The following is a 15,148-nucleotide window of genomic DNA, read 5'->3' on the forward strand; positions in this document are numbered from 1 at the left end:
CCAAGCATTCAGATTCTGGATATTTTTGTCATGGTCCAGCTGACAAGATTTGCCAATGAACTGGACATGGGGTATGAGTGAAAGACAAGAGTCAGGGATGACTCCAAAGGGTTTAAGTAGCTGGAAAGTTGTAGTTGTCACTTAGCAAACTGGGAAGCTCAGAAAGGAGATTTCTGCAGGGAAGGGGGAAGCAGAGAGGGGGTATTGAACTTATAAGGTTTGATATATGTCAGTAATCATTTGAATACCGACATCAGGTGCCAATTGGTAGAATGTGCTTTGCTTCACTTAAATTAAATTAGCATATTCCGATGTATCCTAAAATCTTTTCAAATTCATATGGATCTTTTGCGGGCACATGTCACTTGTGTTTATGTTATAAAACTTATTGGTACATCTTGACTTTTGCTTCATACCCCAATATCTATTTTTTAAAATAGGCAATGTCCCTAAAGACAGAGCATCTTGGCCTCAAAACAGAGGACTGAGAACAACAGAAATTTATAAATGACCCCAAAGAGTCAACTTTTTGGCCGGGCACAGTGGCTCATGTCTGTAATCCCGGCATTTTGGGAGGCTGAGGCAAGCGGATCACTTGAGATCAGGAGTTCAAGACCAGCCTGGCCAACACGGCGAAACCCCATCTCTACTAAAAATACAAAAATTAGCCAAGTGTGGTGGCGTGCACCTGTAATCCCAGCTACTCGGGAAGCTGAGGCAGGAGAATCATTTGAACCTGGGAGGCAGAGGTTGCAGTGAGCCAAGATCACGTTACTGCACTCCAGCCTGACTGACACAGCGAGACTCCAACTCAAAAAAAAAAAAAAGTCAACTTTTTCTTACAAGGCATTATTTGAGTCACTGAGTCATCGCTGCTGTCCAAAATCTCCCCCCATCTTTGAAGGAGTATGAAATTCCCCCTTTAAAAACAATATGATTATTCCCTCTTACCCATCCATGTGTTACTCTTACTCAAATTCTAGTATAAATGCAAGAATATTTGCCTATACCTTCTTCCAATGAGACATTTTCTTATTCAGCTTGGCTTAGGATAGGGTCCTCTTGCTAGAAATAATTAGAAAAGAGAAGGAATGTGGGCTTAAGAAAAAGAGGTGATTAACTAACAGCAGCAGGTTTTTACAGCCTCAGAGGAGAGAATGCAAAGAGACAAGTGACGTGGGTGTGGTCTGCTGCTGCAGAGGGAGTAGAGGCATCCAAGCAGAGGGCCTCCAAATTCCTGATATCTACACAGATTCATTCAGGACCTAAATCATAGACTTGGATGGATGATTTCCAAACTGACCTCCAGGGCGGCCTCCTCTTCTAAACTCTAATTGTGTGTGTGATGCTTCCATTTGAACATCTCAATGTTCTGCCCTATCCAATGCATGCTTCTATCCAATCAGATATTGCATGCTCTGTCCTATCAGAAACATTTTTCTCCCAAAGCCCCACAGCCTCGTTAACGTCCATCAGCATTCACATCTCTACTCAAATATCCCCTCCCCAAGGAAGGCTTCCCTGACATCAAGGCCAGATGCAGCTGCGCTGTTATTGTAGCCCTCTTTCCACCCCCTCACAGGCCTGATTCTGCTCTTCATTATGTATTACTTGTTTAAGTGTCTGCTAAATGTCAAGGTCCCCCCACCAGCCTCTAAGCCCCTTACAGCGGATGCATGTCTCTTTTGCTCACTGCTGTGTGCATTGCCAGATCTAAGCTCTTGGCCGGTGCACAAACAGCACTCGGTAAACATTTGGTGACTAAATGAATGAATGATGGGCTGGGGAGGATAGACATGAAATAAAAGGTCATTCATGAAACAAAGACTCTCTGGTAATTGCCTTTGGGAGAGACATTAATTCCAATATGCTGAACTGAGTAACATTAAATAGGTTGATCAGCATTTGTTCTTGTGTTTGCTTTGGGTTTTATTTATCTCTTTAAATATCAATATTATTCTGCATCTACAGAACCAGGAAGGACACTGAGGGGAGAAATCAGTGACCCCATGTCCAAAAAAAGTAATCAGAGGTCGGGCACGGTGGCTCATGCCTGTGATCCCCGCACTTGGGAGGCCGAGGTGGGTGGATCACTTGAGGTCAGGAGTTCCAGACCAGCATGGACAACGTTGTGAGACCCCCGTCTCTATAAAAAAATACAAAAATTAGCTAGGTGTGGTGGCACACACCTGTAGACCCACCTACTCGGGAGGCTGAGGCATAAGAATCACTTGAACCCGGGAGGTGAAGGTTGCAGTGAGGTGAGATTTTGTCACTGCACTCCAGCCTGGGCAACAGAGCAAGACTCTATCAAAAAAGTAATCAGAAGTTACTGAACCCTTCATTAGCAATTCAGACGGACACAAAAATGGGAGATTTTCTCATGTATATTTTACCCACAATAAAACAACCAGTTTATAATGATTTCATTAGTTACACAGAAAGGAGACCTTTAATAAATTTCGGCCAAAGTAAGGTCAGTCCAGTTTTACAATTCAAGATGTATAGAATATAATAAATTTTATTCCCATTCATGTTTCACTGTAATGAGGGCAAAAAAACTAATTACACAATTATAAAATCTTTTCGCAGCTTGGTCATTTCCTCAGTCACATTACTTTTTACCCACCAAGGTGTTAAGTTGCTCAACCTCAAAATTTCCTGCCTTTGGGATTTCAACAACATGGCCTTTGAGTTGAAAGGGAAATTCAGTATTGCTTTTGTTCTCATATGCTTCAGTCCTTTCCCCCTCCTTGCTGTACTAAATATAACTGCAATGAGGTGAGGAAACATTTTAGTCTTAACCTTTAAAAACAGATTTATAAGTAAAATTAGTTTAATATCCTAAAGAAATTCACTGAAGTTCTAGGCTTAATCCATCAGCCTGGATGCAGAAAACAGAAGATACAGGAAAAGAGTGGGTATATAAAATAGAGACAAGATTATTACCAATCAGTAGTATTTCTCATTTAAAAAAAAAACCCCTCTCATATCCCAAGTATTATGCCCTATTTCTTTTGGCAAGATCTAACTCTGTCTGCAAGTTTATATTAATATTTAAACATATACACATTCATTGTAACCTCTTAGGCACCCCAATATTACTGTAAGATTGATTTTTTTCCTTAATGGAAATCATATACAAACTATGCAGAACTCAAGTTTCTGCTATGACTGTGTAGTGTGTATATTTATCACATATAACTCCTGTGAAACAGACTCAAGTAGCAAATCTCAAGACCCTTCTGTCATTACAAATCCATTGCTGTGATAATAGTGAAGTAAGACAGGGAGAAAAAAGCCATGCAAAAATGCAAATTAGTAGCGTTTTTTCTTTAAAAAAAAAAGACTATTAACTTTTTTGAACTTAATTTTAAATTCTCAAATACAGCCAGGATAGATGTTCATGCAAAAGTGAAAAGAATTTTAAAGACACTCTTGTGACACACTTAAAAAACGAATCGACTTTGTTTGTAAGCGGTGAATGTTTGATACCTCCTTCATCAGACGGTCTTGTTACCTCACTGCAGCATGAAAAGCTAGGGTAAATCTCGGAGATTTCTGACCTGTCGTCTCCGAGACCTGTACCGAAAGTACTGCTGGAATGGGATCGAGACCAATGTCGCCTATAGTGACTCGCCTTTTCTATATTGGAGGGAAAATATTTACACGTGTGATTAAGTGACTCGAAAAACAAAAAAACAAAAAATTACTTAAAAGCTTAACAGAGAAGAAAAACAATCTCTTAGTAAAGAATAACTCAAAATCTCAGCTCTAGGCACCTATTCCCAAACTTCAGCATGCATTGCATCAACTACATGAATGACATAACCGTCGTTTTATGCTTTTTTTAAGTCTCAATTAAAAAGGATGGGTAAGGGATAGGAAATTGACAAGGACTAAGAAAACATTGGTAGACTAATAAATTTTTGTTAATTGTAATGCCTGGTTTTCAATAATTCCTTTAAACTATCACCAGATATATAGTATGTGTTGCCTTTTCTTTATTTTTAGAAAATCAAGTGACACTGTTTGGCTAACTATATGAATGAAATCGACTACAAAAGTACTAGAATTCCTGCTTTGCCTCGGGTATTCAATTCTATTCACATCAACAATTAAATATAGAGTAGAAATCGGGGTTAGAGCAGGATCTAAATGACATAGCTATCTATTGTTTAACATAACTGTATAACTGTCAGAGAAAATTTGAAATGTCAAATCAAGCCATCATTCATACCCCAACTATTCATTTTTTTGCCTTTAATTATGAACTTGCAATCTAAGTTAAAAGCCAACTATGCTTCCTATGTAAACTATTCATTTTACATTACATAAAGTGTCAAAGAAAATTTTAAAGGTACTTGAAAATGTATTTTAAGACATCTACGATGCCCTATAAAAAAACCTTTGTACTGTTCTATATATAATTCTTTAAATCTACCTTTAAAAAATTATAACAATGTATTTCATGAAACAAATCTCCTTTTGTATCGGCAGTTTTGTGCAATCCAAATAACTGTATTTGTAAACCCAGAAATAATATAAAAGCATTCTTACTAATAAAAAGCTTATTTAAATGAATCTAGGACAGACTAATTAAGATACATTAAAAAGTTTTCTTTTCGTAAATGACTAATTGTGTTTAAAAGTAGCACAGCATTTTTTTGGTTTGCCAAATTCTCAGCTTTAAAATTTACATTACACAGTACAATGAACCTCTACAGTTCATAGTGGTTCGCTTTTGGGACAAAACCACATAAATGGGATGAACTAAAAAGTGAGCAATACCAGAGAGCATATGGAGACTTCTAGACTGAATATTGTCTTCCAGGGGATCAAGGTCGAAGATGGAGCCAGGATCTGTGCGCCAAACTTTGAGGTCTTTTGCCAAAAGGAAAAAATCAACATTCATCAAGAAGGAATTAAAAAAAGGAAAAAAAAAAAAAAGCCAGTACCCAAAAGAGTCAAGACAAAGTCTGCAAAGGAATAGATAAAAAAAACAAACATGTAACAGACAAACTCACAGTGCTGCTGACTTCAGAAGAGAATGAAAAGATACTTGCCTTCACAAGTATCTGTTAAGAAATCTTTGTAATCAGATTAAAGTTGCCTGCTCTATTTATTGAGCTGCCCTGTCAGACCTTGCTGAAGTACCTGTGACCCATCACACAACACAGGAGCACATGGGGCAGCTATACGCAACCCCTCACAGCGCCCCCGAATCCCCAGTCACTCTTGTTCTCCACAGGCTGAAACAAGCAAAATGTTTGATTATAGTTTCTGATTCAGGACATGTGAGTAATTCATAGGAAACAATTGAGAAGTTTATGTTTAAAAAACAAAACAAAACAAAACGTCCCTTTCTATAACAGAAATAAATATTTAAAATGTGGAGTGGTGGCAAATCTAGTTTTCATTCTGAGTCTGTGAGTGCAAGCTAAGTGTATCTTAGGGGATGCATATCTTATTAGACACACTTATTTAAAAAGTGTTATAAGCAAGGCACACAGCAAGGAAATATGATGAATGACAACAGAAATAATATCACCTTCCTGCTATCAATGGACCCCTGCTATAGTCAGTGATCAGACTGTGCAAACCACTTTATTCTCCTCTTATTTTAATAACTTCTGAATTCATCAGTCTCTCCAACAAAAGGGCATCAGATCCTAAAATAAGCTGTTTACAGCTGTACCAACAACTGGAAAATAAAAACCTAGTTACAGACATACGGCAGAAATGGGGCTACAGCAAAAACAATTAATTTGTAAAAGGGAACTGGAAATTTTCTTGTCTGTTTTTAATTAATATTACGTAGTGCTGACCATATGCCAGGTACTATTCTCATTTAACACCTAATTAATTTAATAGTTTATAAAAATTTTAATAGTTTATAAAAATTAATTTAATAAGTTTCATACATATTATCCTCATTCTGTAGATAAGAAAACTGAGGCACAGAGAAATTGAGTAGCTTGGCCAAGGTTACACAGCTCGTAAGAAGTAGCAGAGCCTCTAACAAAAATAGAAGCAGCACAAATTGGCTTATCTGAATTACTCAGAAAATATCTAAACGTGTATTTTCACACCTGATACAGAAGCTGGCTCATTGGAAAGTTTAATGTTGGCCAATTATGGAAATGTCAACGGAAAACAGTTCTTCCCAATAAGAATAAATAAACTGACTTCTGGATTGCCAAGTAAGTAAATAACTTAGAGTCATACATCTTATATTTTATAAAACAATCATAATTTCAACCTCAACGGTTTTGAGTACTGAATTCTGAGAGCCCACGGTCTAGACAGTTTCATGGTTTTTAGCAATGACCTCACCATTATTCCTGACCTCCAATGTGTGCAAGGCCTGGGAGTAAGCTGTACAGACTAGCAGTTCCACCCTAAGTGAGATAAATCAGAACCCCTGCACTGTCCCTTAAGATAGTTCCATCCCTTTAGCACAAAGCAATGAAACTCTAATTTGGTGTCACATTTAATGAAAACATCACAACTCATCCATCCAACTTAATGTGATCCTTTTAAGTAATCAACTCAGGCAGATCAGCGAAGCTATCCATTGTCTACAAACATGTTTGGAATCCTTCTTCGGAAAATACTTTCAGAGTCACTTTAGTATAATCATCGAAGTTACTTAGTGCTGCTCTGACTTTAGTGCCCTGGTTTTGTAAAGATATTACCCTGTCAAATTTACACTTTCCCCACGTAGCTTATCTCTAAATGGCCTTTCACTAGTACCAAAAAATAAGCTCCTACTTTTGAAGATGAAGAAAACCTAACACTGATATTACTGATTGGCATATACCAAAAATATTCTTTAAGCTACATAACTACATAATTCAGAGGTTAACTGCTCTGAAGGAGACAATAGTCTTCAGTTGTTGATACAGATTGGAAAATCAATAACCACCCTTCCTAGCCCTCCCTGCCTTATACTTCAGTATGATCTTTTCTGATATCTCAGCCACCATTAACAAATATCTTTCCAGGATTTCTCCTGACTATAAGAAACAGATAGCAGGAAAAAGTTTGCTCTCTTAACTGCAACGCTTTCAGATGGCTCTCAACTATTCCAGTCCAGAAATAATATTTTTAAAATGAGCTATTACTATTATGGAATACCATCAGAATGCCCATGGCATGTCTGTTTGTGATAAAAGGACCTAAACGCAATATGGTTATTTCTGCCACTTATGCACGTGATGTCAACAGAACAACACATCAACCAGCAGAAAAACAATTCTGCTGCTTCTTTGCTTAACAAGGAGGAACTTTTCTTTTATTATACTTTAAGTTCTAGGGTACATGTGCACAATGTGCAGGTTTGTTACATATGTATACATGTGCCACATTGGTGTGCTGCACCCACTCACTCATGATTTACATTAGGTGTATCTCCTAATGCTATCCCTCCCCACTCGCCCCACCCCACAACAGGCCCCGGTGTGTGATACAAGGAGGAACATTCTTAAGATTAGCAAGGTATTAAAGACAGAGCTTCCAATAATAGAAGACTTGAGATGATACCAGGTGAACGCCAGAAATCCCATTCCACATCGTACAAAAATAATACTTTACCTGCAGTCCATTTTAAATTGGGTACCACAACAAACACGTGATGAGGACTCAGATGACTAAAGAGGGTAATTCTGAAGCTAGAGCAAGCACGATCTTTTCGACCACACACACCTGCCGAGAAACGCCGTCAGCTTACCAACAATGATTCCAGGTCTCCTGTCCATCTCCACGATGTGAGGGTGGACCCCTTTATAGGCAGCATCGCTGACCACCTGGGTGTTCTTCCTCACTCTCTCTGTCACAGGATCGTCCACGACAGGAGTAAAGCCTCTCCCCTTTGTTTTTTCAAAATCTTCATGGTATTTTACCTGAAAAAGGAAAAATCATCATACTGAATTTTGCGGATAGTTACCTCTTTCACAACATTTTTGTTAAATGACAGGTGTACACTGCACTGGTTGCACGCAGATTGTCTGCATGTATGTATCTTTTCCAAATACTCCAAAACTAAAGTCTGGAACTTCAGTTTCTTAGCATCAGAAATCAAGTGCTGATATTTTCACAAAGTTTTTAATCATTATAGCTCATATCTATTTTAAATTATATATAAAACTATATATATTATTAATGAAGGTTGTAAAAGATACATATTCTCAAATCCTGGTCACTTCCTAAACTATACTAATTTAAATATAAATTAAATTTCCTATCTCTTAACCTTCAGTATGCAATAAAGTGATATCTATTTCCAGGCAATCATTCATGAAAATGGCATTATTTAAAATTAGTTTGAAACTGTATAGGTAACAATATATACCATTTTTAATATAACTACAAAAACCTATACTTCAAAATACACTCTTTTCATGTCCTGAAATTAGGTCCAGGAGATAGTCGTATAACTGTAAATTATACTAGAAACCACTGAATTGAACACTTTAAATGGGCAAACTTTATGGTAGGTAAATTACATCTGATAATATAATTTTTAAAACACACATTTTTAAAAACACACTTTTAAAAACACACTACTTTTCATATCCCTTATGACAGGCAAGCAGACCAAATTTTGTTTTAGAATTAATTGGAAAGAAATCTACACAAATATCTTTCACACCATAAGTTTATAGCAGTCACGTTAGAAATAAAGACACACCAAAAAAAGTCACTGAGAAAAATCATTTTATTAGACTAAATGTTTCCATTGCATTTCAGTGTGATTAGAAATGCCCCTCCCTCAAAAGACAAGCCAACCACATTTCCATGCTTTGTTAGTTATCGGATTAATAGTGAAGTAATGCCATCCGTGCACTGGATCCGGCCATTCCTTAGCATGTTTTAAGAATGATCTGGTTGGACCCTACCATTGAAATATGATTTTGTGCTTCTTTAACATGTCTCATAGCAGGTGTATCTAAAATCAGACTTGGTCTACCTTTCATCTGTTTATGGTCCTGGGTATATTTTACCTGCAAAGTAAATAGTAGGCATAAGACAATGATAAGAAAACACATGATATAACATTTTTAAGCTTTACAAATGAGTGAAACATAAGCAACATACTTGAAATTATTTTCCAGGTAACTTTTTCAGTGAATTAAATTTTGTTCTATAATAGCAACCTAAAATTTTACATTCAAAGATCTCCACCACCGCCTACTGCAAAATGACCTAAATCTATCAACTGAAAACAAATGTGTGAACGATCAATAGTAACTAACTATCTAGTCTGTAAACCTCGGCAGGCCCGAGGACTCATGTCTGTAGTCACAGCACTTTGGAAAGCTAACATGGGAGGATTACTTGAGGCCTGGGATTTCAGACCAGGCTGGGCAGCACAGTGAAATCCCCCATCTCTACAAGTAAAAATTAAAAAAAAAAAAAAAATTAATTGGGCATGTGCCTGTAGTCCCAGCTACTTGAGAGGTTAAGACAAGACAGCTGCTTGAGCCCAGGAATTCAAAGCTGCAATGAGCTATGATTCTGCTATCGCATTCCAGCCCGGGCAACAGAGACTGTGTCTCAAACACACACACACACACACACACACACACACACACACACACACACACACACACACACACACACACACACACACACACACACACACACACACACACACACACACACACACACACACACACACACACACACACACACACACACACACACACACACACACACACACACACACACCCACCCCTGGTTATCATATTTGAGTTAAACAGAGAAAATCCAAAACTATTAAATAGAACCCAAAGTTATTTTGTTTCTAAATTTCCCCATTTTCTACCATAAGAGTGTTGAAAACTGCATAGAAACTACTCTCTATTTCTTTTTATTTTTTTCTCTGCTTAGGGAATAAGAAACAACGAGGAACAAATTTAGTTGTTCTTCTAAGCAGCCACAACTTAAAGGAAATTTACGTTAAATACGCACAGCATCTCTGGACAGAAATGTCACTAGGAAGCTGTAAATTGCAAAGCCTAAATGCTGATTCTCAGGCAAACAGCTATTCAGGGTGTGCTAAGAAAAGGGCCTGTGTTCTTCACAACTGCCCATCAGAACAGCCATTTATGAAACTGATTAGGTGTAAGATACGGATACCACTTATTGTGGACCTGAGGGCATTATGTACAATTCAGAATTCAAGCCCTGATATTCACTAAGAGGAAGCACAATATTCAAATAAGATACTAATGCACACCATTGGACTCTGGTGAGCAAATGAATTCTATGTTAATTGTATTTAAGGATTTTTTTCTGTAAGTCTTTAGTGGGAGTAATGATTCATCTCCTCTTTTGTTTTGCAGACAGCATTTAACAATCCATGTTCAATGAAATATTTCAGTAAAATGACAATTATTTAACGTACACATCAAAGGCTTTATCACTTTCAAAGACATGGCTAACAGCATGAATCATTGTTTAAATGAATATAATTTTAAACTAAGCTTTGAATGTAACTGTTGGTCACATCTGGAAATAACAAAGAGTTGCAAGATGATGTAAATGTTTGCAGTGGCAGCTCTTGGAAGTCATCTGAAATAACACATGTACTTATTGGACACATCACAAATGTTTCTTGAAAATAAGCTTTATTTTCACAAGCAAAAGAGGACCGCAAGTAAATAATAAAAGACACATCCTTTGTGATAGTCTAAAATGAGGAAAACCACTTGCCGAGCTAATATTTTCTTGATTCTTCTTCACTCTTTCCATTTCAGGAGTTACACGTAAAGCAGTAGCTCTTCCCAGCTGACCTTTGTAATAAACCTATCATTTCAGAGAACAAAAAATAGAATACTATGAATCAATTCAACTAAGAGACTTATTTATTTATTTAAGACAGGGTCTTGCTCTGTCACCCAGGCTGAAGTGCAGTGGTACAATCTTTGCTCACCACAACCTCGACCTCCCAGGCTCGGGCAATCCTCCCACCTCAGCCTCCCAGGTAGCTGGGATTACAGGCACGTGCCACCGTGCCTGGCTAATTTTTGTATTTTTGTATTTTTGTAGAGATTGAGTTTTGCCATGTTGTCCAAGCTGATCTGAAACTCCTGGGCTCAAGTGATCCACCCACCTCACCTCTCAAAGTGCTGGGATGACAATCCTGAGCCATGGTGCCTGGCTCATAGTATTTATTTTAATGAGTTAGTCAGGGAAGTTTTGTAGGAAACTACAAAAAATATTTTCAGAGGTTGAGTTGTATTTAAAATGCTGGCATCTTAAATCAATCTATTTCATTTCAACCCATAAGAGAGTACATGTGTCCAAATCACTGTGGATGTACTCGAATACACAGGCATACCATCCGTAAAGTTGTAATAAATATTTAATCACAAAAGGAAATGAGAATAAATGTCTTCATGGATATTACTTAAAGGTATTCACCATAGAGTGGTACTACATGGTCGTGGTTTCTTAGGAATTAACTGCGGCAGAATTTTTGTAAAGATGTATTTAAATAGGTGACTGTAGGCGTCCTTAAAAAAGCCAGCATGCTTCTCACTGGTCCATTCCTTGTCTCAATAACCATGTTCCTTTTTGAGAGTAATGGAGTCATATCAAGTGTGACTCTAAATATATGGGGGAAAGATGAGCGTCTACTTCTCTAAAATATAGTTGTTGGGAAAAGTATCAATCACCTGCCTTTGCATTATAAACTGGTAAAATGACTTTAAAGGTGTGAAGAATAAAAGATTTCTTTGAACGTAATAGATTTCCAAGTTTCCTCTTCCAAAGAACCCAATCTGTATGTTAATGACTTTAAAAGAGGACTTTCTTCTTGAAATGCATCCATGAATTATTTCAACAACAGGGAATAGGAGCAGGCCACAAGTTGGTGTCTAGGTAAAAACTGCCAGCTCCTTATTAAGTGCCCCCAGAATGGTCCTGTCCAATATAACCTATTCAGCCATACACACATTATCATTTCTTCCTAGACGTTGCCCAGAAATGGAGTCATAATTGTGGGGAGTGGAAAGTGGGGCTCAGAGGAACCACAAGAACAGGAACACATGCTGGTAGAAAAGGGAGGGAAAATGTTTGTAGGGCCAGGATTCCAGAAGCTACGACTGTGGGCCTTGAGGGGACCATAGCACCCATCAGCTAGATGACAAGATAGAAGGGATACACAACAACCTGTCAAAAAAAGTCACCCAGGCCCGGTGGCACACATCTGTAATCCCAGCACTTTGGGAGGCCAAGCCGGCAGGATTGCATGAGCTCAGGAGTTAGAGACCAGCCCAAACCCCATCTCTACAAAAAATACAAAAATTAGCCAGGTGTGGCAGCATGTGCCTGTAATCCCAGCTGCTTGGGAGGCTGAGGTGGGAGGATCACTTGAACCCAGAAGGCAAAGGTTGCAGTGAGTCAAGATTGTGCCACTGCACTCCAGTCTGGGTGACAGAGCAAGACCCCGTCTCAAAAAAACAGAAAGAAAAAAGTCATCCTGATGAGTCACTGGGAACCCTGAGGTGGGGAACACCTGACTGTACCCACAATACCAAAGTCCCTGAAATCTTTCAAATAAGTTGTTAGTCAAATGAGAACAGGACATCAGCTCAAGGTTATGAAAATTCTATAAATATAATCCCTTCGTTCACACATGGACAATGCATTTGATAGTGTAAGAAAAAAGTTACTAAGATGATCACACATTGCTGATGTTTTTCTGGTTTTCTTTTGCCCTCTTCAGCTCTGGTGGATCAGAAATTGCAGTTCCCCGTTGAAGTTCTCCCTTATATTTTACCTAAGAAGGATAAATAAGAACTTTAACAGATAGCACAATGGGCTCCACTGAAATACCACAGAGGGCGAGGCTCAAAATTAACACCATCTTTTTACACATTTTTTTCCACAGCTGATTACATCAACCTTCACGCTTACATATACGCCCACATTCCGATGGGTCTGATTTAGCAAGCACAAGTTGTTGGTGGTACTGTTTAAATAAGTCTTCAATAAATGCTTTCCTCTTAAATATCAAAATTAACCGTAAATTCCACAAATAAAAGTAATGGAATCATAAGGCAACGTGCTTTAAAAGAAAAGCCAGAATGAAGTCATTACAAGAGAACTCTTGTGAAGTCCATTCCCTGTCACCCTAGAAGGCTTTTTACTGTCTTCTGACCCTGGGGCTTCTCCCTTCTATAGAAGATAACGCTCTCTGACTCCTGCCACCTCCCAGGGATACTATAGGGATAAACAGTGTTGAGCCTCATTATCTCCACCCAGGAGAACCTGCTCTTACATTTTAAAGTCTTTCCAAAGTACTTGTTTTGGAAAAAGAAGGCTTTTGTTTGTATTGGTGAAAGTTCAGCAATACGTTCCAATCTCAGCTCTGCCTGTACTAGCTGGGTGGGGGGCCGGGGGTGGGAGGCCAGCATGTCCTCTGACCTTCCCAAGACTCAGTTTCCCATATCTTCCAACCAGAGGAACAAACAGTGCTGACCTCATGGGTTTACATAGAACATTAGTACAGGGCCCAGCACAGAGTAGCGGTGCCTTGTTAACTATTTTTGCTTTATTCACAACAGACTATTGAATGATTGAAAAATGTTTTCCATTTATAAGGCTCTTTGACTTGATACTATGTCTTAGAATGCCAGTCAAGCCAGGTCTTCTTTTGCCCTGTTCCAATACATATTTTTTCATTTCATATTGACATCAGATCCAGTATTCTCCATTAACTGCATTTTTTAAGGGATTTGCCAACTGAACTATGAGGTCCTTGAGGATAGAAAGTGGGTCTTATCCATCTTTGTGTCTGGGTGACCAGGGCAATGACCAGTACATTTGGGTACTTAATGAAGATCTCTTGAATAAGCATACACAGCTAAGATAGAGCAACACAGTCCCAAATTTCCTGGACACACAGTTCATGCCCTTCAACAAAGAAATGTGAAAAAGAACATCCAAAAATGCAGAGGGTGCAAAGCTTTTCCTTTTTAAATTTTTAGATAGTTTTATTAAATCTGGAGGTACTCCACTTATCATCATCATTATTATTGCAGTTGTTAAATTTTACAAAAGAATTAATGCTGCATGTACATATTCACTTTTTCATATTATAATGATATGATTCATCCATGTAATTGCATGTTGCTCAAATTCATTTTTTTTTAAACTTCTATTTTTAAGTTCAAGGGTACGTGTACAGGTTTGTTACACAGGTGAACTTGTGTTACGGGAGTTTGTTGTACAGATGACTTCATCACCCCGGCATTAAGCCCAGTACTCAACAGTTACTTTTCCGGATCCTCTCCCTCCTCCCATCCTCTCCCATCCAACAGGCTCCGGTGTCTGTTATTCCCCTCTATGTGTCCATGTGTTCTCATCATTTAGCTCTCATTATTATGCATTATTTGGTTTTATGTTCCTGTGTTAGTTTGCTAAGGATAATGGCCTTCCAAAGGGCATATTTTTAAATAAAAATATGTTATATTTGAGAAAATATAAAAGGAAACAGAAACGACTTGCCACACTCAGCTGCTCCTGGTTTCGCCTCACTCTCTCTATCTCCGGGGTCAGGCTTACCGGAGTGGCCTTGTAGTTTTGCTCTTTATACTGGAGCTGAGAGACAAGGTGCAAGACAGTTTGAGATTATGGGAAATAAATACACCCCAAAACATTGGAACAGATTTTTTTAAATGTCACATGGCTACAGAACATTCATTAATAAAATCATCAGGATTTCACAGTGATATATGTATTGCTTATAGATTTTATCTTCTTGGCAATGCCAGTCTTTTCCTTGTCAAGTGGTTTTGTTGTTGTTGTTGTTTTATTTTTGAGACGAGGTCTTGCTCTGTTGTCCAGGCTGGAGTGCAGTGTCGTCATCACAGCTCACTGCAGCCTCAACCTCCCAAGCTCCAGCAATCCTCCGACTCGGCCTCCCAAAGTGCTGGGATTACAGGTGTGAGCCACCACACCCAACCGTTATCAAATGTTTTAAGTCACAACTTTCATTGTTTTCCTTCAGATTATATTATTTATTGGTGGCCTCTCTGAGTTTGATCTCATCAGTAACAATGAATAATCCCTTCATCAGTAAGAATGAATTCTATGAATTCATTTCTTCATAGCACTAAAGCAACATTTATCAAAT

At 38.2% G+C, this 15,148-nt stretch overlaps 1 protein-coding gene across 10 annotated transcripts in view; it reads right to left on the bottom strand.

Annotated features, from left to right (window-relative positions):
* NEBL (nebulette) overlaps positions 1-15,148 on the bottom strand; it is a 399,766-nt gene that overhangs the window by 24,945 nt on the left and 359,673 nt on the right. For 7 of the 10 annotated variants that reach the window (XM_054503210.1, XM_063669620.1, XM_063669623.1 and 4 more), the window contains 7 exons: positions 14,521-14,613; positions 12,698-12,790; positions 10,720-10,812; positions 8,901-9,005; positions 7,733-7,904; positions 4,792-4,884; positions 3,496-3,645 (listed from right to left, as the gene is read on the bottom strand). In XM_054503210.1, coding sequence (XP_054359185.1) covers positions 3,496-3,645; positions 4,792-4,884; positions 7,733-7,904; positions 8,901-9,005; positions 10,720-10,812; positions 12,698-12,790; positions 14,521-14,613 — 799 coding nt within the window. The remainder of the gene's footprint in view (positions 1-3,495; positions 3,646-4,791; positions 4,885-7,732; positions 7,905-8,900; positions 9,006-10,719; positions 10,813-12,697; positions 12,791-14,520; positions 14,614-15,148) is intronic. The other 3 variants (XM_054503212.2, XM_063669624.1, XM_054503213.1) reach the window with 3 other exon arrangements.

This window comes from Pongo pygmaeus, chromosome 8, assembly GCF_028885625.2.
Source record: "Pongo pygmaeus isolate AG05252 chromosome 8, NHGRI_mPonPyg2-v2.0_pri, whole genome shotgun sequence".
Taxonomy (NCBI): domain Eukaryota; kingdom Metazoa; phylum Chordata; class Mammalia; order Primates; family Hominidae; genus Pongo; species Pongo pygmaeus.